This window comes from Bombyx mori, chromosome 10 (genome assembly GCF_030269925.1).
Source record: "Bombyx mori chromosome 10, ASM3026992v2".
Classification (NCBI taxonomy): Eukaryota; Metazoa; Arthropoda; class Insecta; order Lepidoptera; family Bombycidae; genus Bombyx; species Bombyx mori.
The window spans coordinates 9,488,519-9,511,233 of NC_085116.1; the positions used below are offsets into that span (position 1 = coordinate 9,488,519).

General features: G+C 35.5%; 1 protein-coding gene and 1 long non-coding RNA gene across 13 annotated transcripts in view; one reads left to right on the forward strand and one right to left on the reverse strand.

The window, feature by feature from the left end:
* LOC101743970 (phosphatase and actin regulator 1) overlaps positions 1-22,715 on the forward strand; it is a 62,289-nt gene that overhangs the window by 652 nt on the left and 38,922 nt on the right. For 3 of the 12 annotated variants that reach the window (XM_038013269.2, XM_038013271.2, XM_038013274.2), the window contains exon 2: positions 6,498-6,596. The exons of 1 other annotated variant lie outside the window; for it this stretch is intronic. In XM_038013269.2, the coding sequence (XP_037869197.1) occupies positions 6,498-6,596 (99 nt within the window). Of the gene's footprint in view, positions 1-3,915; positions 3,977-6,497; positions 6,597-8,764; positions 9,218-14,181; positions 14,467-17,972; positions 18,725-22,715 lie in introns of those variants that run through there. 8 more of the 12 variants (XM_038013276.2, XM_062670646.1, XM_062670647.1 and 5 more) reach the window with 4 other exon arrangements.
* Positions 15,773-18,083, reverse strand: LOC134199532 (uncharacterized). The gene is made up of 2 exons (XR_009974068.1): positions 17,675-18,083; positions 15,773-17,404 (listed from the first exon to the last, which is right to left on the reverse strand). It is a non-coding gene; the product is annotated as an uncharacterized LOC134199532 (long non-coding RNA).

Consider the following 22,715-nt stretch of genomic DNA (forward strand, 5'->3'; position numbering starts at 1 on the left):
AAAACTTACTGTATGTATCGTTAGAATATGCGTAAATAATATACCTTTATTAAATGCTATTGATTTACTATTGTTTAAATTAAAGCAAATCATTTTAATCAACCTACTAACGTTATAGTGAAGTATTGTACACACCACAGTGTTTTATATTGTTTAATATCCTTAAAAGGTTTTTCAATATCATCAAAAACAGCAATATAGCCTTTATTAATTTTTATTAATTTGGTTTTTAAGAATGTCACATTTAAACCATCGAAATTACTCTGTACTAAAATATAATACATGAAAGTATTAAGTTTTGTCCAGTGAATAAATGTTCAATATTAAAGCTGAAAACTTTAATCAACAAAAGCTAAACAAACAAAATATTAAAATATTTTTATACTTAATTGACCTGTAACACACAATGTCTATGTATTTATTTATATATTGGGCATAAAATACACATTACATGTTAAAAAGAAAAGATACACAATAAATAACAACTAGTAAAAAATTTGGCTTGTAACATAAGTAGTGCACACATAACTAATCAGGACAAATTTGTTAAGTACACAATGTTCTTTACAATTATTACATAATGCATCTTACCTATTACCTGAATCCAGCAGTGGTATGTTTAGCTGCAGAACTGGATGGATATTTTAAGTTCTAAAAACCTATCATATTAATCAAAGTTAGTAAATATAAACTAGATGGCGTTGGTGGTCTCTACAAGGCCACAGGCACAATAGGTAACAACTCATATAAATCTAGTTGTTTTTTAACAAAGTTTCTGCTTTTTTTGTTTTTTATTGCTTAGATGCGTGGACGAGCTCACAGCCCACATGGTATTAAGTGGTTACTGGAGCCCATATATATCTACTACGTAAATGCACCACCCACCTTGAGATATAAATTCCAAGGTCTCAGCATAGCTGCAACGGCTGCCCCACCCTTCAAACCGAAACGCATTACTGCTTCACGGCAGAAATACGCAGGGTGGTGGTACTTATCCGTAAGTTATAATTTTGCGGGTTTCATTTTTATTATACGATGTTATGCCTTCACCGTGGAAGTCAATCATGAACATTTGTTAAGTACGTATTTCATTAGAAAAATTGGTACCCGCCTGTGGCATTCGAACGCCGCCACAATCGCATCGCTCGATACGAATGCACCAGGCGTCTTGTTCTTTAGGCCACGACGATGTCAATATGTAGACAATATATGCTATATCTTTATCCACAATATATGCCAATCATATAAAATTAACAATACTCACCATTTACTGTTAAAATGATAGTAGTAGTTATAATTATTCATACTCATAGTGATCTCTCAATGAACCATGAATGAAGATGATCTTGAGAGAGAGAAGATTAAATGAGAGATGTCTTGTTGTCCCAAGAAAGATGGGACAACAAGACCATCAAATAAAAATGATCTCATGTTCAGGGTGAATGACCGCATTCATGTTGTGAAGTTTAAAGGTCACTTAATACCAGGGGTGCCAACTTCACCAATATAGTGAAATAACAAAATAATGCAATCGTATGATGACCGTATCTATTAAATTGAAGAAACATTCCCATCATATTAAATTGCAGTTAATATTAGCTATGTCATGTTTTACACAAATTAGATACTTCAAATATATTCAATGCTAATGTAATCAAAGTAATACTATAAGTAAAGTAACAAAGATTCTAGCCAATAGGTATATGTTTAATTAAAACTACTGTAGAGATTATTCTCGCCTCTAATTGTTTTTTTATTATTTCAGATTTTACGAATTATTTAGCTTTCATGATCACAAATTACCTAATTTAATTATTAATGTTTAGTTCGAAAACCACCCTAAGCACGAGACTATGTTGAGGGGTAAATTTGAACGAGGGGTTTTGAACCAGTCTTCAAATATTTTTACTAATCTAAAAACCCAATATCATTTAATTGTTCAATAAACAATTAAATAATATTATTCGTGAACAAATAACTAGGTATTGGATATTGGCTCGTCTCGTATAATTCTTTCTATTGACAGCCTTTGTAGTCTATAGCCGATGACTAGAGGTCGGAGTAGGTAGATTGATTTTTGATTGATTTAAGGTCGTTGACATCAAATGTAGAGGATAATATGGATATACCTTCAAAATACCGAAACTTCATATTTATTGTGATATTTGTTCCAGAATTTTGAAATTAGCATGAATCTGTGTTTTAGGTGAAAAACGTATTAATAATATTAATCTACGCTACCAGTGCTAGCTAATGGTGAAAAAAAATCAGTATTTTATTTTATACAAAAACACCTTAGAATAGTTATACCGCATTTTGTCCCTTTCTGTTGAATTAGAAATGACGCTTGTCAGTATGAGACAAAACTTAGACAGGGTTTTTTGTTACTTCTATACTAATATTATAAAGAGGAAAGATTTGTTTGTTTGTTTGTTTCGAATAGGCTCCGAAACTACTGGACCGATTTGAAAAATTCTTTTTCCATTAGAAGCCGACATTGTCCCTGATGAACATAGGCTACTTTTTTTTATTTTTTATTTTTTGTTTCATGTGTGTTTTAATGTTTCCGAAGCGAAGCGAGGGCGGGTCGCTAGTTATCTCATAAGTATGGAAATTGTATCCGATGAGGATCAAAAATAATTTTTCAATTAAAAAAAATCATTACGGATAAAATGGCAAGCCCATATCATAATATCTGGACGCAAGTATATAAAATCAATCTACCTACTCCGACCACTGCCAATGACACTTTCACCTTTGTTCTAAAGGTATTATTATGATGAGTTCTACGATGAACTGATGGGCTGGTAACATCGCCTCGCCGGCCTCTTCACTATTTTGTCATCGTACTGCTTGACGCCTGACGTCAAGTATTTTCTATTATTTACACTTGATACTACTGTGTACAGTGACTTCTAGTGGCTTGCGATCTTGCTGGACAAGAGAGGAACTGCCAGTAACCTTTAAAGTTGCCTAAATAATCCTAGCAACTTTCTGCAGTCTGAAGTAATAGTTTCTCCTTAATTCCTTTAGATGACAACACTATTCGTGGCAAATTCACTTGATATGTTAATTTTTTGAATAATTTTGAGGGACGAATACTAAATGCATTTCTTTGCCTCTTTTCTTATTGTTGAGCCTGTAGACATTACTACGTGAATTCTATCCACCTTGGCCCTTGAGCTCAAAGTCTCAGATATGTGGTATAATTATTTTTTTTGACAAGATTGTTCCAATTTTTTAAATGGAATTTTGATAAAGTATCTGGAGTTATTTTATCAATCGGTATTCATTCGAAACTTTTAATCGGAGTTAAAATTTATCAATTTACGCATGACTTTATAAATTTTAACTCGTAGAATTCACCCAAGCGCCCCTGTAAATATTCTAAATTGCGTTTTTTTCAGCTTTAATAAAAGCGTACACATGATTGGAAAGTGTATGCTATAACTAATAACTAAACTTATAATTAAACGTATAACTAAAGTTTCTGTGCTATCCATTGAATATGTTGTACATATTTAAAATAATTGATATTAAGAAGATATTAAAAAGTTATTTCTATAAAAAAAGTTAATGCTTCACATGAGACAATGATAGACTTGATTGTATTAGCAAAATACGTATAAACGTACGTAATAGTAGCGTAATAGTAAAAACGTACGGACTTTACGTCAAAAATAAATATCCTTTGTTAAACAGATGTTATCACCTAGTCTTAACCAGATTTATATTTTGTTAGTAAAAATATTATTTGCCTACATTGTTAAAATCTCTTTTAAATTTTTTATATATAAATTAATGAGAACAATGCTCAATTTTAGCCCCAAGCGAATATTGGCAACAATGATTCGGCATTATGTAATGTCAATGTCATATATGGCCCAACGTCAAATTGGATTTTGAGTCTGATGGCAGTCCTTTAGAACTAGTATTGTTGTTTTTCTAAATTTTTATGTTATATTGGTAGTATTTGGTAGGTATAATAATAGAATCCTCCTTGGTATTGAAAAAATACTAAAATTATCATCAATTTGGCACATTATACCCAAAATATAAAATAATTTATTTGTACTAATACCAAACAGATACAGAAGTAAACGGAAGCTTAATGATGGATTTAATGATTGAAGAAAGTACTACTGAGAAAGTGCCGAAATTATTGGAAAATATAATTAAAAGTATTCTAGAAAGGAAAAAATCTAAACCAATTGAGAAAATAGACATTTTGTGTGGATTATTAACAGCAATGTTGATTGAGAATAATTTAATTCATTTAAACGATAGTGGCGGTACTAAAGACAATATTCCTCCTGAAAATTATCATTGTGAACTGTTTTATAAATCTGCAGATGGTCCAAATGAAACTTGCTTTGCTATGCGTGGTTTTCAAAATATACCCATTACAGTTGTTATGACACCTTTAGGGGACACAGCCATTATAAATGCTATCCTCAAAAGCTTAAAAATGGAGACCCATTCTACATGTTTACGTATCACTCAATATGTTGTATCAAGTACTGTAGAAAATGTTCCATGTATGTTTCGTGACTTAAAAAATTTTGCTCATACTGTTAAGAATAATATTATATCTCCCGTAAAGAGCAGCATTCTTAAATATTATGGTTACCCTAGTGCAAGCTTAGTGGGAATACCAGAAGAAATTTTATGGAAGATATTGTTGAATTTACCAGTTGAGGACATTTTAAGTCTCTGCAAAACGTGTAATGCACTAAAAACAATGATAGATGACAATTGTTTATGGCATGAATTGTATAAAAGAGACTATAAAAAAGATCCACAGCTAGGAAATAAAGATTGGAAGAAACAGTATGTAGAAAAATATATTTATGAATGTAATCATAGAGCACAGGTTGTGCGTCAAATGTCAGAAACTGTTAACGATTATAGGGACTATCCCCATGTTCTTGGATATGTAAATAATCCCTTGTGGGATACAATATAAATTAATAGAATGATGCTAGATTATTACATCAGTTCAACAATAAATCTTCTAAATGGAAATAAATACAACAAAATGCTTTTTTTTTATTTCTTCACTTATTACTTTATTACATCAAATGCATAATAAGTACTAAAAATGCTTTTTTTTTTATTTCTTCACTTATTACTTTATTACATCAAATGCATAATAAGTACTATACAAATAAATGTTATCCTGAAGATAAATTATAAAAATGCAACTAATATATTATATAATTTGGTGAATAGAACACAATGTTACGGCTTAGCTAACATTACCAAGCAAGCAAAATTTACTTTAGTTTTACCACAGACAAAAATAAATGAATAATATGTATCGTAAAGATTTTCAGATGCTTCCATAAAAAGATAAACACTATGCTAAATAATTTAATTTTTTTTTTATTGCCCTTGTAGGCATACGAGCATACGGCCCACCTGATGGTGAGTGGTTACCGTCGCCCATGGACTTCAGCAATGCCAGGGGCAGAGCCAAGCCGCTGCCTTTTCATTGCTTAGATGGGTGGATTAGCTCACAGCCCACCTGGTGTTAAGTGGTTACTGGAGTCCATGGACATCTACAACGTAAATGCGCCACCCACCTTGAAATATAAGTTCTAAGGTCTCAGTATAGTTACAATGTCTGCCACACCCTTCAAACCGAAATGCATTACTGTTTCACAGCAGAAATAGGTGGGGTGGTGGTACCTACCTGTGCGGACTCACAAGAGGTCCTACCACCAGTAATTTATAGTATTACAATAGTATTATGACTTCATTTTAAATAAAAACTAATGTGCTTGAATATCTGCTTGAACTATATTTTTATAAAATATAGTTGCATTGAAAGTCATAGAAAGAAAAAGATTTATTTTTTAAATTACTGAAAATTGTGTTGATCAAACAAAATGTTGGCCCTTTGTATTATAGATTTTATTTAATTTTGTAGTAAAAAAATGTTAAGAGACAGAATACATAGCCCAGATTTAACCTTGATAAAAAATATCAAATGAATGATAAAAAATGAAATGAGGAGTTGACAACACAATAATGTTACTGTCCAATTTGAAACATGATTTCCAAGTCTCATGTGTATTGCATGATGGATTTTTTATTAGTATAACTTAAAACGTACATGGATTCTATACTAGCCTAGATGAGCCAAAAAGTTACAGTCTAGTAGAGGTTACATGGTAATTAAATGTACGTCATATATTTGATCTCCAATTTTAATGGTTATTAGTGATTAAACTTTAAAACTTTAAAACTCCTCGAGAATAGTATACCTTAGATTAAAATCAGTGAGAGTAAATCAAAGTAGTAATACTTAAGTGGAAGTATTCTGTAGACAATACTACTAGATATTACCATCATTTGCTAATTTAAGGATCGTCTCGCTCAAATCCTTTAAGTTACATTAAAGCTTAGCACACGTCTATTATTTTTCCAACTAAGGACATAAGTTTTTTTTTTTTTTCTATAATTTGTTTACATTTTCATTTCGTTTTATTTAGATGAAGATGAAGAAAAAGCTTTCAAAACGGCACCTGTTGGAAAAGGCGGTCGACATTTATCAATACCTTTTGACTCGACTATGACGAATGGCGATCTGGGTGAGTAGATATAACCTAGTCAGTTACCTATCGTGAATCAACGCCACGAACATGAAACGCCCTTGTAAGAAACCAATGTTAAAACTATAGAAGAATGAAGTGTTTCAATCACAAGTCAGGATTCGAAATGAAACAAAAACTCCGAAATTTACTCAGTCAGCTGGATGATCTTAGATCAAACTGGCCCAACCTAGGCGTATTGATTGATGGCTACTGAAATCGGAAGAATGTCGATAGATCACGCGGAGGAATCGAAATTTTGCTAAATTTGGTATTGAAAATAGGGGCATCCGTATGTAACTATGTGATGGGTTGGGAAAAAAGTTTCTTCGCATTTTTTAAGAAAATTCACAACATTTTTTAATATAGTTTATTTATATTTAACTAAAGTATATAGGTACCATTTTGTTCGATAATTTTTTGCCATCTTGTTGGTGAGGACATGATCCCATTGCTATAGAAATTTTGGGGCTTCTGATCAATATACCGCAACAATTGGCTTTGGCAGTCCTCTCGTGATGTTAACGTGACACTGTCTAAAGAATTCTGAAGAGACCGAAACAGGTGGAAATCTGAAGGTGCAAGGTCAGAACTATACGGCGGGTGCATTAACACCTCGCAGCCAAGCTCTCTTAATTTTTGCTGAGTGGGTAAAGATGTGTGAGGTCTAGCGTTATTATGTAGAAAAACCACACCCCTTCTGTTGATTAATTCCGGTCGCTTTCTCTCAACTTCTTTCTTTAATCTCATCGGTTGTTCGCAGTAGAGTTCAGAATCGATGGTCCTGCCTGGTGATAACAGCTTAAAATGAACATCCGCCACAGTCTCTGAAGCCTGACCGACCTTTGACCACGACCTTTTTCGCACGTTCTTGTCGTACGTGATCCACTTTTCATCACTAGTTATCAGCTTCTTCAAAAATGGTTCGGTTTCATTACGTCGTAATAAAGAATCACAAATGAGTATACGGTTCATTAGGATTCTTTCAGTGAGCTCGTGAGGTACCCAAATATCGAGGTTTTTTGTGTACCCAGTTTTTTTCAAATGCGCCAAAACTGTTTTGTGGTCAATTCCACGTTCTTCAGCTACGTCGTAACTACTGATATGCCGATCTTGCTCCACTTCTTCAAAAATGACATCCATTTTATCCGTAATAGGGCGGCCAAGTGCATCTTTGACATCAAAATTTCCGGATTGAAAACGCTCAAACTAAATTTGTGCTACTCTCACAGACACTGCACTAGGTCCACAAACATCGCACATTTTTTTCGCGGCTGGCTTTGTATTTTTATCTTTTTTGTAGTAAATTTTTAAAATGTATCGAATTTCATCTTGACAGTACGAAAAATAAATAAAAATCACACATTTTCCTAATTTGAGTTTAGAATTATCTTCTTTAAAATTTAAACTTTTAATGATACCAAAACCAGCCAGCCACAAATAGTATAGCCAAAAAGGTTTTATTACAAGTTCATACTGCGAAAAGACTTTTCTCCAACCTATTATAAGACAAATGAGGGTCTTTATGCTGCACAGACGAATATTAGACGAATATTTAACTGGTGGTAGGACCTCTTGTGAGTCCGCGCGGGTAGGTACCACCGCCTTGTCTATTTCTGCCGTGAAGCAGTAATGCATTTCGGTCTGAAGTGTAGGGCAGCCGTTGTAATTATACTGAGATCTTAGAACTTATATCTCAAGGTAGATGGCGCATTTACGTTGTAGATGTCTATGGGCTCCAGTAACCACACACACATCTAAGCAATAAAAAATAAAGAAAAAAAAACGTGAAAATGAAAATAAATAGTGGAAAAATAGATAGGATAGAAGTAAAACTTTACAGCAGAACTGTTGCACAAAATATTGTGGATTCGAAATCAAAATCGCAACACCCGAAGAGATTTGTATCAAGAGCTTCTATTTATAAGTGAAGATAATTGGATTACTTAATTCTTGCGAAGATGCTGTTTCTATACAACACCTGTTTGTGCAAGGTAGGGTAGAAGCACCATGATCGCTGTGCCAAGTGCGTATCGTCGTCGTTGTAAGGTTGAATAATAGGAGTTCGTAAAAAAGAATCTAGAATAATCAAGGTCTAAACCAAATATCTATAAAATATTTCTTAAAATACGGAAACTCATAGTAAGTGAGCGTGAAAGCCAATTGATTTATATCTTTTATGTTACGAAATCTATTTGAACTTTTATTACAATTTAAAAACAATGGAATAAAATAAATAAGTTCTTGCACAGTATATTAAGTATCTACAAAATATACACGCGTCTATAAACTATAATATTAGGACGATGAGCCTAGCTCCACGCCGGGTTTAACTATATGTAAGGATGAGGGATGCGCGTATAAGATGCGCCGTGCAGCCTCCGCTTGTTCTCGCCTCTGTGGCGCCGCCATCGGCAACTTTTCGTGAGTTGAGTTAGACGCGACGTCGATTGTGCTACATAGATGTAGGGTTTTGTGCTGTGCTTCTGTGCTGATGGGTTCTAAGAGGTGAATTGCCGTGGAGGGCCCACGGGCGCTGCGTGAAAAGCCGCCGTGGCGGTGCTACGGACCGATGCTTACACACAGTCGCTCTGATGGAGACTTCCCCGTCTATACCAGAGGTGAGGTTATAATTCTATTTTTAGCCATTTCATGGAATATGATGCCTTTGGATTGTTGTTACACTTTAATTAGTTTATTTGTAAACGAATGCATTTTTTTCTTTTAGAAATACACAAGTAGTTTCTTTGGAATTGTAATAAATAACTGCATCTTTTTGAAAACAGGAAATAAGCCATTATTTCCTACTGTACATGGCTATAAAAAAATATAAGACCTAAATTCAACTATTTTTATTTTATCTTAAGTTCAATTAGGATCATATACATATTATACTCTCTTTTGTACAGACTTTTGTATTAAAATTTTAACGCACCTACTTTTTTTCGATGTGTAATAAATCATTAAGAAACAAACAAACTAGATGTTTATGCTATAAAATATGTGAATATTCGAATTATGACTTAATATTATCGAAATCTATGATACAGGTTTGATGAACGTGCTTTCATCTACTTATATTCGTTGTGGATAGCGCCGGGACGTCGGATAGCCCAAGTGGGATAAATAAATCAATAACTATATAGGATGATGCGCTGTTTAGTACGTGCAGTTATATTCCTAAAAACGGAACGCATTTTGTGCAGTTACATCAATTTAAGTTCAAGTTTATGTCAATGTGTGTTTTGAATACATTTTTTGTTTAGTTTTGTGAACGATACAATTCTGATACAGAGAAAATAACACTATCATAAATTCGTTTCAGGCTTCGTTGCCTATATTATACGCTACACAGACTTTTGCATGAAAACATGGTCGGCTAATTTTCTAGGACAACAGGCATCTATAAATAAATTATAAAGGCTAACACGCCTAAGATCACAACGTTCGCTCCGTCAATCGCATTAGTTCAATTAAGTGGAATTAAAGCGTTTTTTCTCTTTTTTTTATTTCGCTAGGTAGATAAGCTCACGGCCCATCTGGTGTTAAGTGCTTACTGGTCTATACATGTCACAACTGGAATGCGTGCCACCCATCTTACGATATGAAGTCGCAAACTAAATTGTATTGTATAACAGTTCTCCTAATCTGCAAATAAATGATACGCGGCACATTTGATTTAGAATGGTGGAACTATTTGTGCGGACTCACAATCAAGCTTTTTGATGTTAACCGCGTTTGAGATTTTGACATCTTTTGCTCTTTCTAGTGACCAATGAAAGTGATGTTTAAATTGTACGTTTGTTTTGTTACTTGTTTGTGTTTGTTTATTTGTCTCTGCGGTCATGCTTGGTGATTCCAATTAAGTTAAAACTTAGCACAGTTCTTTTTGACACTGGATAGAAACTTTCAAATTTCGACTGTACTAATAAGAAATGGGTATGTTACATTGTAGATTTACCCCCACAGCTTCAGCTGCGTATACACTTATTATCGCGTGGGCGTAGTATCTAGCAATGGAACGATAACATGTATTTTTTCTCAGGTTTCAAAAAATTTTTACACTGAATTACGTCAAAAAATGGGTTCAGTAGTACGGGCGTGAAAACTTAACGGACAATTACTTTCATATTAGTTAATAACACTATTTATATTTAAACATATTATTATATATGTATCTATTTTAATTTTTAAAAATATTTATACATTCTGTTTAGCATAAGCCTACATTATGTTACACACAACGAATTTTAAAACTGTACTTTTTTTTTTTTCCTACCTAAGCTGATAGCCCTAGGGGCTATTTCAGCGTAACCGTGGCTAGTAGGTGAGCTCACGGAGCTCAAATCTGATGACGTTGCTAACACGAACCCTAGCAAGAGTCGTGCTTCGCAGAATCTACCACCGGATCGGAAACGCGACCCACTGAGAAGATCCGGCGAGAAACTCAGTGGGCTGTGTCTGAGAGTTAATTTACTCGTGAACCCGTCGCTTGCGACGAAGGGCTGACTGAACGGTGACCGGTGCTTGAAGTCCTAAAAGCACCGTTAGTGGATCGGGAGGATCCGAGATGACGTGTTTTGGGCGACGTCGACTGCTTTCCATTCTGTCCGCAGGATCGGGAATGTAGTTACCGGCAGCCACGATGAGAGGGTTCTCGTGTCGTGCCGCTTTATCGAAGTGGCGCATCGACGCCGACTGCAGATACTTACTGATGGACTCTAAGTCCAGGTCGTCATGGAGGTCGACGTTCCTGACGAACCACGGGGCTCCGACGGCTATCCTGCAAAAACGGGATTGAATAATTTGGAATGATTTTAAGTGAGTGTGGGCCGCGTGAGCGAACACTACACTTGCATAGGTCATGACGGGGCGTATGCAAGTTTTGTAGAGTGTCACCTTATTTCTAAGGGACATTTTACTTCGCCTACATATCATCGGGTAGAGACGTCCTAGAATGAAGGCGGCACGGTCGCGTACCGTCTTGATGTGGGGGCGGAATGTCATCCTTCTGTCGAGGGTGACGCCTAAATATTTGACCTTCGGGGCCCACGGTATGGGCTGGCCAAAGAGAGTGATGGGGCTAACGGCGGAGGTGTTTGCGCGCCTAGACGGGAGAGGGATGCTCAACGTGGTGTTCGGAGGGCGACCCCTTCTGAAGAGCACCGCTGTGCTTTTCGTGGGGTTGATGTCGATGCGCCACTTCCGGAACCACTGTCCCATGGTGGTAGCTGCGGTCTGAAGTCGTCGATGAAGCAACGCCTTCTTCCTACACGAGTAGTAGATGGCGGTGTCATCGGCGAAGAGCGCCAGATGGGTCTCCGGAGATCGGGGTATATCATTGATATACAAACTAAATAGTAACGGGGAGAGGGCGGAGCCTTGCGGAGCTCCGGCTGTGACGTGACGGGGCCGGGAACGCATTCCCTCTACTCGATAACGGAACGAACGGTTCGACAAGTAGTCTCGTATGATGAGTAAACTGCACAGAAATCGTTGGACAGCATCAATTGGGCACCTTTAATGAAAGAAATCGAAGTCTTATGTGCTTTAAAATTACTATTTTGTTATGCTTCAAACCGAAACACTTGATTGCTCTGCCATACTGGGCTTACATCACCTCGTAGAAATTGGACGTAAGGTACACACATATTTTTTATATTTTGTAACTGCAAAACAGAAAACATATCACATTGGATGTTATTTTCATGAACTTATAATTAAAGTTGTGAATTGACAGCTATTTATTAAATGTACAATACTTACCAAATGAAATGCAGGTATATCACCTGCAGTACAAGGTTTTGTTCAGAATATATAACACTTGCATCACCGGCATCCTTTCGACTCAATTCGTTATAAATAAATTTGCAAACAGCGACTGATTGGAACTGACCTGTTTATCAAATCTCGCTTTTAATCTTAAATGAAAAATTTCAGTATTTTTTCGTACCTAAATGAATCTAAATGTCACAACATATAAAATCTAAATGTGAATATAAATATTACACCACATGAATATGTTAAAAGTCGAAATTAAGTGGGAACTTTGTGTATCGTTTCAAAGGCGTGATTCCAGCTATTTATAAATACTTAAGATAAGAAAAAATTCCGTTTCAAATTGATATCGTGATAGTCAATTCAAAATATTATTTTATAAAGGTTGAAGAGCGGCAAGCATAATTTTTAAACCATTTTAGCACATTCAAAGTTTGTTTTTGACTTTCCGTTTTTAAAACTTGAGACATTATTAAAGAAGCTAGTTATACTTTCGACCATCTTTCGCGCTTCCTAATGCGTTGAAATAACTGGACATACTTTAAGACGACCCACGAACGGATCAAATTTTTACATTTTCATAACACGGGAAGGGTCAGTCTAGCTGTGTGCCATCGATCGAACCAAGTATTCGGAGCCAGTTCTCGCCATTGCAGTTGGTCGCATAAGACATCCCATTTTAACGTGTCTTTTATATTGACTACTCTACTGACTCTATTGCATGGTGGGATCGAGCATTGTCATGTTGCTAATTCACTTTATCTCACCTCTCGCCGTACTGGGACCTTTGTCATTCAAATGATCCGCTTAAACGAATAAATTGCTTTTGGTAATGATAGCCTGATCGTCTCAGTCTGTTTTAATAACCTTAACACTACGCCGAGTTGGTTTTAGCAAATAAAAGCAGACTTTGTAGCTATGTATATTCGGCTTGGCCAATGACAGTAGATTGTGGTTGGGAAAACCCTATGAGTTTCCACACTCAACGCTATCTATCATAATGAAGTCATTTTTCGGCCTCAATCATAATGTGATAAAAAAATACTTCCCATTTTTACTTATCAAGCATTTATTCAACAAGCAAACCAATCTTTTCAACATTTTTCAGTTTCAAGTGGTACGGCCTTCCAATTTATTTGCATCTGAATAATTCCCATGACTTTGAGGTATTTGAAATTCTTTATTTAGTTACTTCCAAAGACCGTGCTAATATTTATTTATTTTAAAACGAGTCTCGATCAACGAATGTTTCAAATTTTGCAACTCTGTAAACATTCTCTTGTCCACTCCAATGGCTTTCCAACCTCATAATGACTGTTCTTGAAAAAATTAAGCCACTCACTCACCACGACACGCATTTGAGAGCATTCGATGAGTCTTAGTTATAAAATTAAAACTTCCTGCGAATTAGAATTTGATTCTTCTACTGTTATATGGAATCTACATTAATTTTATGAAGTAGACAAATCGATTGATGTTTAAATGGGGTTATGTTGATAGACACCAAAGTTTATTACATGACATAAACGATATGTTTATTTGGACCACTGCTTACCGCTAAATCCGTCTCTCTATGTATGGAAAAATGCGGAAGCATTATATCAAAGCTAGATAATACAACAAAGATTATTATTTTCAGGAATGCTGTCTTAAAAACAACTTTTCATTTAAATTTAATTTATTTAATAATTACGATTATATGCAACCTTGTATAATAATAATATATCTGATTAATATTGTAGGAAAATGTATACATCTACAGGTGCCGAGTACCAATAGAGAAATATTTTGATAACACTATCAGTTGCCGCTTATCTTATCTTGTCTTTGAAGAATAAGCAGTGCCTTATTGTTAGTTTGAATTCGTACTCTATGCATATCGGAAAATAAAAAAATGTGTATAATGGTGAAAAAGTTACGTTGAAGTGAAGTATTGTGTAGTGTAGTTTACTGTCGTTTATGATTTTAGGTTGAGTAAAATGTTTTGACAATATGGGCGGTTTGACTCGAAAACTTAAATCGAGACACAGACCGATAGATGATGATACCAGAAGCGAATCTGGTATTGTAGATGATGATGTAGAACATGTTTGTAAGTAATTGTGCATATTTATATAGTTCTTACGTCTTTTGGAAATTACAACAAACACAAAACGAAGAATAATCTACATATCTCATTGGTTTCACAAAGCATTGGTTTATATTGATGTTAGTATTATGTATTGTGTCGGTTTTACAGGAAAATTAAAAAAAAATCTTCATATCTCATTAGCCTTTCAATTTGATTTGACTTGTTTGCTTAGTGTGATTGTGGCGGTAGCCATCACAGAACACAAGATATTTGACAGATGCCTGAATCTCGCTTACGCCATCTTCAAGATAAGCTTGCTTAAACTCGTATACATGTTCCGAACAACAACATTTGGACCGTCGGTCTACGGAGCAATATCATCCGCTCGGTGAAAAATCTTCCCTTTTGTCGTATAGCTACAAAATGGATGGCTACCGGCTAGAGTAATGGAGAAAATGTTTTATTTTTTGTTTCGACCAAAGTTCGCCCTATAGGGTGGCTGTGTCTAGCAATGGCCGTCTGTTGGCTGATGATCATAGTGATGAAAGTATCAGTTAAAACCCTATTTTTACTGCTGCACATGAGTAGTAGTTCACGGCTTACGTGGTGTCAACTACCTCGCTATGTAGCGAGGTCGTAGAGCGCTGCGTTCCGTCCCATTTGCTCGTTCTCATAACAAAAAGGAGTAGAGCCTAAACTTATTCAAAGTTTTTTCACCGATCTGCAAACCAATACTGAGAGGGTCTGAGACATTTATCATTCATGTAACGCAAGAGCAGAAGTTGAGTGCAATATATTCTGCTCCTGGTCGGGCGTCCGTTCATCATAGTGAAGGAGCTCTCGTCAAAGTGAGGCCAATTCCTGATATATAGTAGACTCTACTCTCCCTACTTTCGCAGAAGTTGACTATGGTAGCTACGACGGTAGACAGCTACAGGTCAAATCCGGCTGTGGTGACGAGAGCATTGCACCTCTTTCGTCACCGGAAAGAAACAGCGAGCATGTGCTCTGCTGTGATGACATCGTAGCCACAGTGGTAATCACATGATGCTCATGATTGAGGATATCGTCTAATCTGCCTTTTAAGGGTGCGGATGCAATAAATACTGATTTGTTCTAATTTAAGTGGTATAATACTTACCTATATGAGCCTGATGGCGCAATCCAATGCGTTAGTTTGACCAGGTCCGCTTAACTGGATTCTACCGTCAACGATTCTTTCAGTGTAGCTGAAGATTGGACGAGATAGCACAACATCGTGTGGACTAAACTCATAGAGTGGAGGGATCTCGACACTTAGACATGAATAGCACGATTAAAAGAGATATTATATAAGCCTATAATTTTATTATTAACAACCACAAGTACTTATGCTTTAAATTTTTACTGATTTGATTGTACTTCCATTCGTTGGATATGAGGGAACCGAAGTAAATTTAAGACTACGACATGGCAGTTGGCGATACATCTGACTTCTGGCGAGCTGTTGTTGGCTCTGTCGACATTCATTACTTTGGTTTTGCTGCTGTTTATATTGGGGCCGAATTTGAGACTCCGTGTTTTAGTCGTTGCCAGAAGATTTTCGATGAAGGAAATACTAGTCGCAAACAAGGTGGCGTCATCGGCGTAACGGAGGTTAGAGATTTCAAGGTCCTTCAATGAAAATGCTATCGTTCGTAGTCTTCGGGAGTAATTCTCATGATGAGTGTAGATATTGAATAGTATTGGTGATATAATACATGTATATTTAATTATATATATGTGTATGTATCAATATATGCAATATGCATGAATGTGTGTATCGGTGATATTATACATTCTATTGTATAGTTTTATGAGGTGCACTAGATGTTTTGATGTTCCCATGTCAGTTAAGGGTTCCCAGTGCTTACGCCATTTAACAGAGTCGAATGCTTTAGAGAAACCGACCGAAGCATACGTAAATGCGCTTGTTGAATTCTCTTGCTTTTTCGATTAATTATTTGTCGTAGAACCTGCTCTCTTAGTACCTTTTCCTCTCACAAAACCGGCCTAGTCTGGTGCGATTTCCTTCGATAGGAATGATTGAATGATTTTACTACACCGATTTCAGTGTGGCTTTAGCGTAGAAAGTTCGGGAACCTTAACTGCCTTATGGCTCCTCTTCACAATCGGCCATGATGGGCCAACAAATGATCGTCCATCATCGCCGCCATGATCGGGTAACTCTCCACACAATCGTGAACATTCATTTACTGACTATCTACTGATGGCTCCTCTTCACAATCGGCCATGTTGCATTTACGATCGTTTTTATCATTTATAGTAATTTATATCATAAACTTAATTTGTAACACCTTAACCATCTGATCACTAGAAGACGCTGTATAAAATCACTATTACATATGCAAGAGCTGGTAACATTATTTCCTTTTAAGTTACGGCTATCTAACCGTAATTTGCGTTCTTGTTGTTATTAGTTTTCCATCGTGCGGTTGTTGGTTACCATCATAAGTATCTGGTTTTTTCCTAACAATTTTAATAGTTCGAAAAAAAAGTTTTTAAAAGTGGAAGTGTGTAACGTTAGAACGAACCTTGATGTTATTTCTCATAGTCACGGCTATTTTTCATCTTTTAAACAGGAAAGCTTTCGTAATTTAACTACACTAAATGTGTTTTGTAGGATTTTTGTATTCAAATAGCTCTACTGTTGTTTACACGAAGTCTTCGCAAAATATCACAGGAAAAAATTTCGATGGGTTCATTTTATTATCATATTCTGAACTAGTTATGAAGTTGGGTAGGCGAGTGAATAACAGCGTTTTTCCTTGAAAACTAAAATAGTTGAGGTAAATAGTGATTAAATACTCGTACATTTTTCATATGCTTACCACAGACAATATATGCTCGGTGAAAGATCTTTGTGGCAGCTTTCACATGTATACCATCAGCGCGACGTCACTTACGCAGCTGCTAAACTCTGAAAGTTCAACGCAAGCTATCAATAGCAGTCATCACACACCAATCCAGTATCGCAGTTTGCTCAAGGTGTTGCGACACGCATACTTTATAACCCCATTAGAACCCCATAGCAGATCCTTAAAACTCGGCGATACACATCTCGGGTATGGCATGGAACTATATGGAATACTCAGGGCACTGACACAGCATCAGAGCTCACTTTCGATGACCAGAAAAAACTGAATGTCGTTAACGATATAGGATAAACTGGAATAAATACAATATTTACAAGCTCCGAGGAACAATATTTGGACTGTCGGTCTACCATAGAAACTGCGTTCGGTGGAAAGTCTTCTTATGTCGCTTTTCAAGCATGGCTATTAAAATAGAACAATTAAGATTACTATCTTAGATTCTGTTAGGGATAAAATTATGAATCCCATCAAGAAAGTAATCGCAGTCGCTGTTGACCCTAATGGATCATACTCTCGTTAGTCTTAAACTTCATCTGTGACACATTAATTCACAGCGCGAAAATGGTTTTTGCGGAACTCTTCGAAACAATCAAGAAAATCTAACGAATGATTTTTTTACAATATAATATATTGTGATGTATGTTAAATGATTAGTTAATGACAATTTTGAAGTTTGAAGTTAAAATCAATCGACCTGCCAAAAAATCAGTGCTGTCGATAGGTTTCTAAAGGTATTTCTTTTTTGGTGGCATGCGGTTAAGTGCTTAATGCAGAATTCTTCTTCTTATGCTGTTTTGTATAGTTGTTCTAAGTTAACGATATTACATAGTATATCAATTTCCAACATTCGTATTTTGCCGTCTTAGAAGGAGTCCCCATGTGCTATTCACCGTTGTGCCTTTATTAACGTAACGACTATTAACGATGTTTCAATGATGTGACCCGAGGCAAGTGCATTGCAACATGCAGGAGGGACAGAGGCAGGCAGGCGAGCCCCCACCCTTGCCCTGCCCCGTCTTGTTGTCGGTCCGCGCGCCAGTTAGCCGTTGAGCGTCCCTCGCGGCGCAGGCACCTCACCGCGTATTAGTGATTGTGTGAATGACGGCATTGTATTCCGTGTGCTTTGTGTTGTGCTCACTGACAGTGTAATTACTGTTGATTCGTTCTCGACGATGTCATTACGCGTACGTGATGGCGGCGCGTAGTTGACATGTCGCTGAGCGCGCCCGTACAGGCGGCGCGCGGGACTAGGACCAGTAGTCTCGACCAACTCGACTTTCAGGAGCGGAGGCAATTGATAGCGAGCTCACTATCTCTTACTGACTTCTTACACGTCGGAGCGAAGGAGGTAGCTGCAGTTGCCGGTCAGTCCCTCCTTTTTTGTCTCGAATACCCGCGCCGCATTCCTAACAATAGCTTTGCGAAATCAAGAGTCGCGCAAACTGCTCGGCCTCGTAGTGTAATTAAACATTGTTAGCATTCACAAGTTTTAAAATACTGTAATTAAATGAATTGTAAAAGTAGAATTATAAGAAACTTTAGGATCAGCTTTATTAACTAATAAATGGCTGACTTTACCAAGTATTTAACGTTATTATTTGGTTTTGTTTAGCTTTAAAATTCTATTTATTTCCAAAGTTTTTATTTACAAAATTGTGATTATTTTGAAATTTTACTATAGCTAAGACCCAAAATTAAATTTCATTTGAAGAAGATGTTAATTTTAAACTAGACGTAAGGATATGTTAGTAAACCCATTCATGGAATCGATTCCAGTTCCTTAAGTATTAAACCTGGAAATTGAAAAAAAATATATTTCCCTAAGAATTATATCACTGTAGCTCATCAATGGCTATTGAATAAAAAAAAAAAGAAAAGCGATTGACAAATAGAGGAGAAAAGGCAGATTAAATACAAAGTACTTTAAAGTACCGAGGGAATTGTTCAAATTCTGTTTTGTTTGTTAAAATAAACAAAATGCTTCAGTCAACCAAACACAATTAATGAAATTTTGTTTTCACCATAAAATTATTTTTTAAATTTGAGATTTGTGATCATTCCTGATACAGCTCTTTATAATTAAGTACTGGCCTACACACCTATCATATAAACGGCTCTAGTTTGGACGTTCCAAGCATTGTTTTCGTTTTCAAGCAACAAAATTCTGTCGAAAGTTTGATCAAGTTTGATCAGCAGCTATTTGCACATTATTATTTCGCAGATACAACAGCAAAGGTGCGTGTCGTATTGTGATATGCCAGTAAAATTTCTGAATACGATCTACCTACCTACGTTAACCAGGTTTTATGACCTGGTGATTAATTGAATATTCTTATTAAATCAGTTTGAAGTAATATATTTTTTTAATTGCTTACATGGGTGCACGAGCTCACAGCCCACCTGGTGTTAAGTGGTTACTGGAGCCCATAGACATCTACAACGTAAATGCGCCACCGATCTTGAGATATAAGTTCTAAGGTCTCAGTATAGTTACAACGACTGCCTCGCCCTTCAAACCGAAACGCATTACTGCTTCACGGCAGAAATAGGCAGAGAAATTTAAAATGAACATACAACTTTTAATATTTCTGTTATAGGTGATGGTATTATGATCACGAAACCTTAAAAAAAGTTTCGAGTGATTGTTGGCACGTGAATAAATCTCACGTTTTCGCTATTTCACTTTAACAAACAATTTAGTATCAGAGCAGTACTGGTAGACAATTATCGAAGTCTTTATTGTTGCATTAAAAAAACACGAAAATTATATAATATATTTTATAATTAATAATATATTTCATATACATATTTTATTCCTTTGGTCTGTATTTTTCGTGACAGCGATCGGCATGTCCATGATACAACTTCATTCTCCTTTGACTATTTCCCATTAAAGAATAACTTATCAATTAACTAATACTAGTTTAACTTTACAACAGGTATACTTTGGTTGAGTCACTAAAGTTTCAACTTAGTTTATTTGATAATTGCGATGAAGTTTATTAAATATACGAATGAAGAAACTAGTAATATGTACTTGTACACAGCGGTCTGTTTGAATTTCGTTTGAAACGTTTGATGTGTCCTTGTCTATAAATTTTTGGCACACAAAAGCTAGTTCCTGTTACCTATCTATTAATCTTCATATCCGACCAGTAAGTGTTGCAATAATATTATCTCGCCGCGTGTGTGTGATGATTATTCACAATTCGATGATGTCAACCTTTGCCGTTTTTAAAGCTGTGTCCGTATTTGGGACAACTGTACTTTTGTATTATGTTTTAAATGTGGTTTGAAAAAGAGTTAGTATTTTTGTTTCTGCAATAATACTTAAAATAATAATATTGAATTTGTTAATACAGTGAGAAACAGACCCTAAGTAGGTTTATTTAGATTGTGGCCTGTCAATCGAAAGGTCAACAGTTGCATCTTGAACGATATCTATTTGAAATAACGTAATTATGGATGCCTCGTAATAAATGTAACTTACTCTTATAACGGATATCTGTGTCACTTAATATTTCGTATAAAAACATATATTATATTGCCTTTGAAAATAGACAAACATAAGGGCACAGGTGCTGGTGAATGGTCACCATCGTTCATGGAGATCAGCAACGACAGGGGCACAGAGAAGGCGCCAGGGATTATTTTCAAAACTCGTTAAAGAAGAATTTGTCATAGCATTCGGGAAATACCGCTGTTTGTAGATTCACATTCTTAGAATAACGACTCAAGTTATGTAAAGTATAAAAGTCGTAGGTACTAACAATTAATTAATAAATATCAATAAAAAAAAATGAGTTATTTTAGTCTATATTTGAGAAAGAAAAAAACAAATTATAATAAAATCTAATCGATTATTTCAAGACCAAGACAAAGTAGATAGAGATTGATGACAATAAAAATTTATCGTAGCGTTGGATGCGGTCACGGTCGTAGAAGGTAAAAGGACCTTAAAACAAAGTTGGTACAAGGTGAGAAGTGTGAACGGTTGAACGGCGTGCAGCGTGCTAGTGTGGTGCCGCACCATTGCATTAATCGATCAATGAACATCGTGGGCGATAAGTACCGCCGACACGAGACACTGACTCACCTCAAATCAACTTGGTTTTATTTACCTGAAACACGTTTTTCAAAGCGTGTCGTTTATAAATCAATTTAATTAAAATACAGTTTTAAACTTATCTGTATTTATTATTTATATTTCTTTTCATTGGTACACAATAGGCAAATAGTATATGAACTAAAGCAAAAAAGAAGGAGTATAATGAAAGGTATTATCGCTAAAACCGATCTTTTTTTTTCTTCGAAAAAAGCCTTCTGGGCGATTTATATGTCTTGAGATAATTTACCTTAAATAGTAAGTTATATAAGTAGACATCTGTAGACTGATGATGAAGGTTAATAATATACCTAATGAAAACAAAAAAATCTCTTAGCTCTCTTAGTTTAATTTTATTTTCGGCGCTTGAAAAAGCACCGCTGCATTCAAATACATTATTATTATTGATAAAATAAGAAATAACGCCATCATATTTAAAACAAATTGGAAAGGGCTTTTAGTCAATTCCAAATAAAAAAAATCTAATCCACATATTAAATAAAGAATTTAAGAAATTAATTTTATCCAGGGGCTCTTTCGCAAAATAGTGAATGATTATTATTACATGTCAATATTTTCTACAAAACATAAGTGTCGCGAAACAACTATTGAGCTATTGAAAGTCGGCTTTGATTCTTTTATTTTAAAATGACCATTTTCGTAATTTTCGTTTCCATGACGTATTCACGAGTCTCGTTTTGTTCTTTTTAAGTGAAAGTTATTTACTTGTGTAACTTAGTTTCACTTGCACTTTTAAAGTAAACATTTTATCAACAGCCATCTTTGGATGTTAAAAAAAGTTAGGAGTCTTACTAGCGTACGCAAGTTTTATATTTAAAAGGTAAGCCGGTTTCCTCGTGCAATAATACTCGTACAATATTCTGTACAAGCGAGCGGTTGCTGTTCTTGGAACATTGAAGCTAGTTACTCATTGGATTGATGCTTGCCGCATATCAATGACATCCTCCTGCGGCTTATTATGCATACCTGGTACTTTACCTTTCTCGTGATTAACCTATCCTGTTTCTTGCCACTTTATAATAAACTAGCTTTTGCCCGCGACTCTGTCCGCGTGGAATTGTTACTTTGGTATAACGCTAAATTTTACCTCCCACTTCATTTACGTAGAAAATGAAAATATTTTTTAATTATAGAATGTTATGAAGCTATTTAAACCCCTATTTTGAAACATTATTTATTGGAGCTCCACTTGTATTGGTCTTACCGTAATGTTATAGAGCTTATCCTAT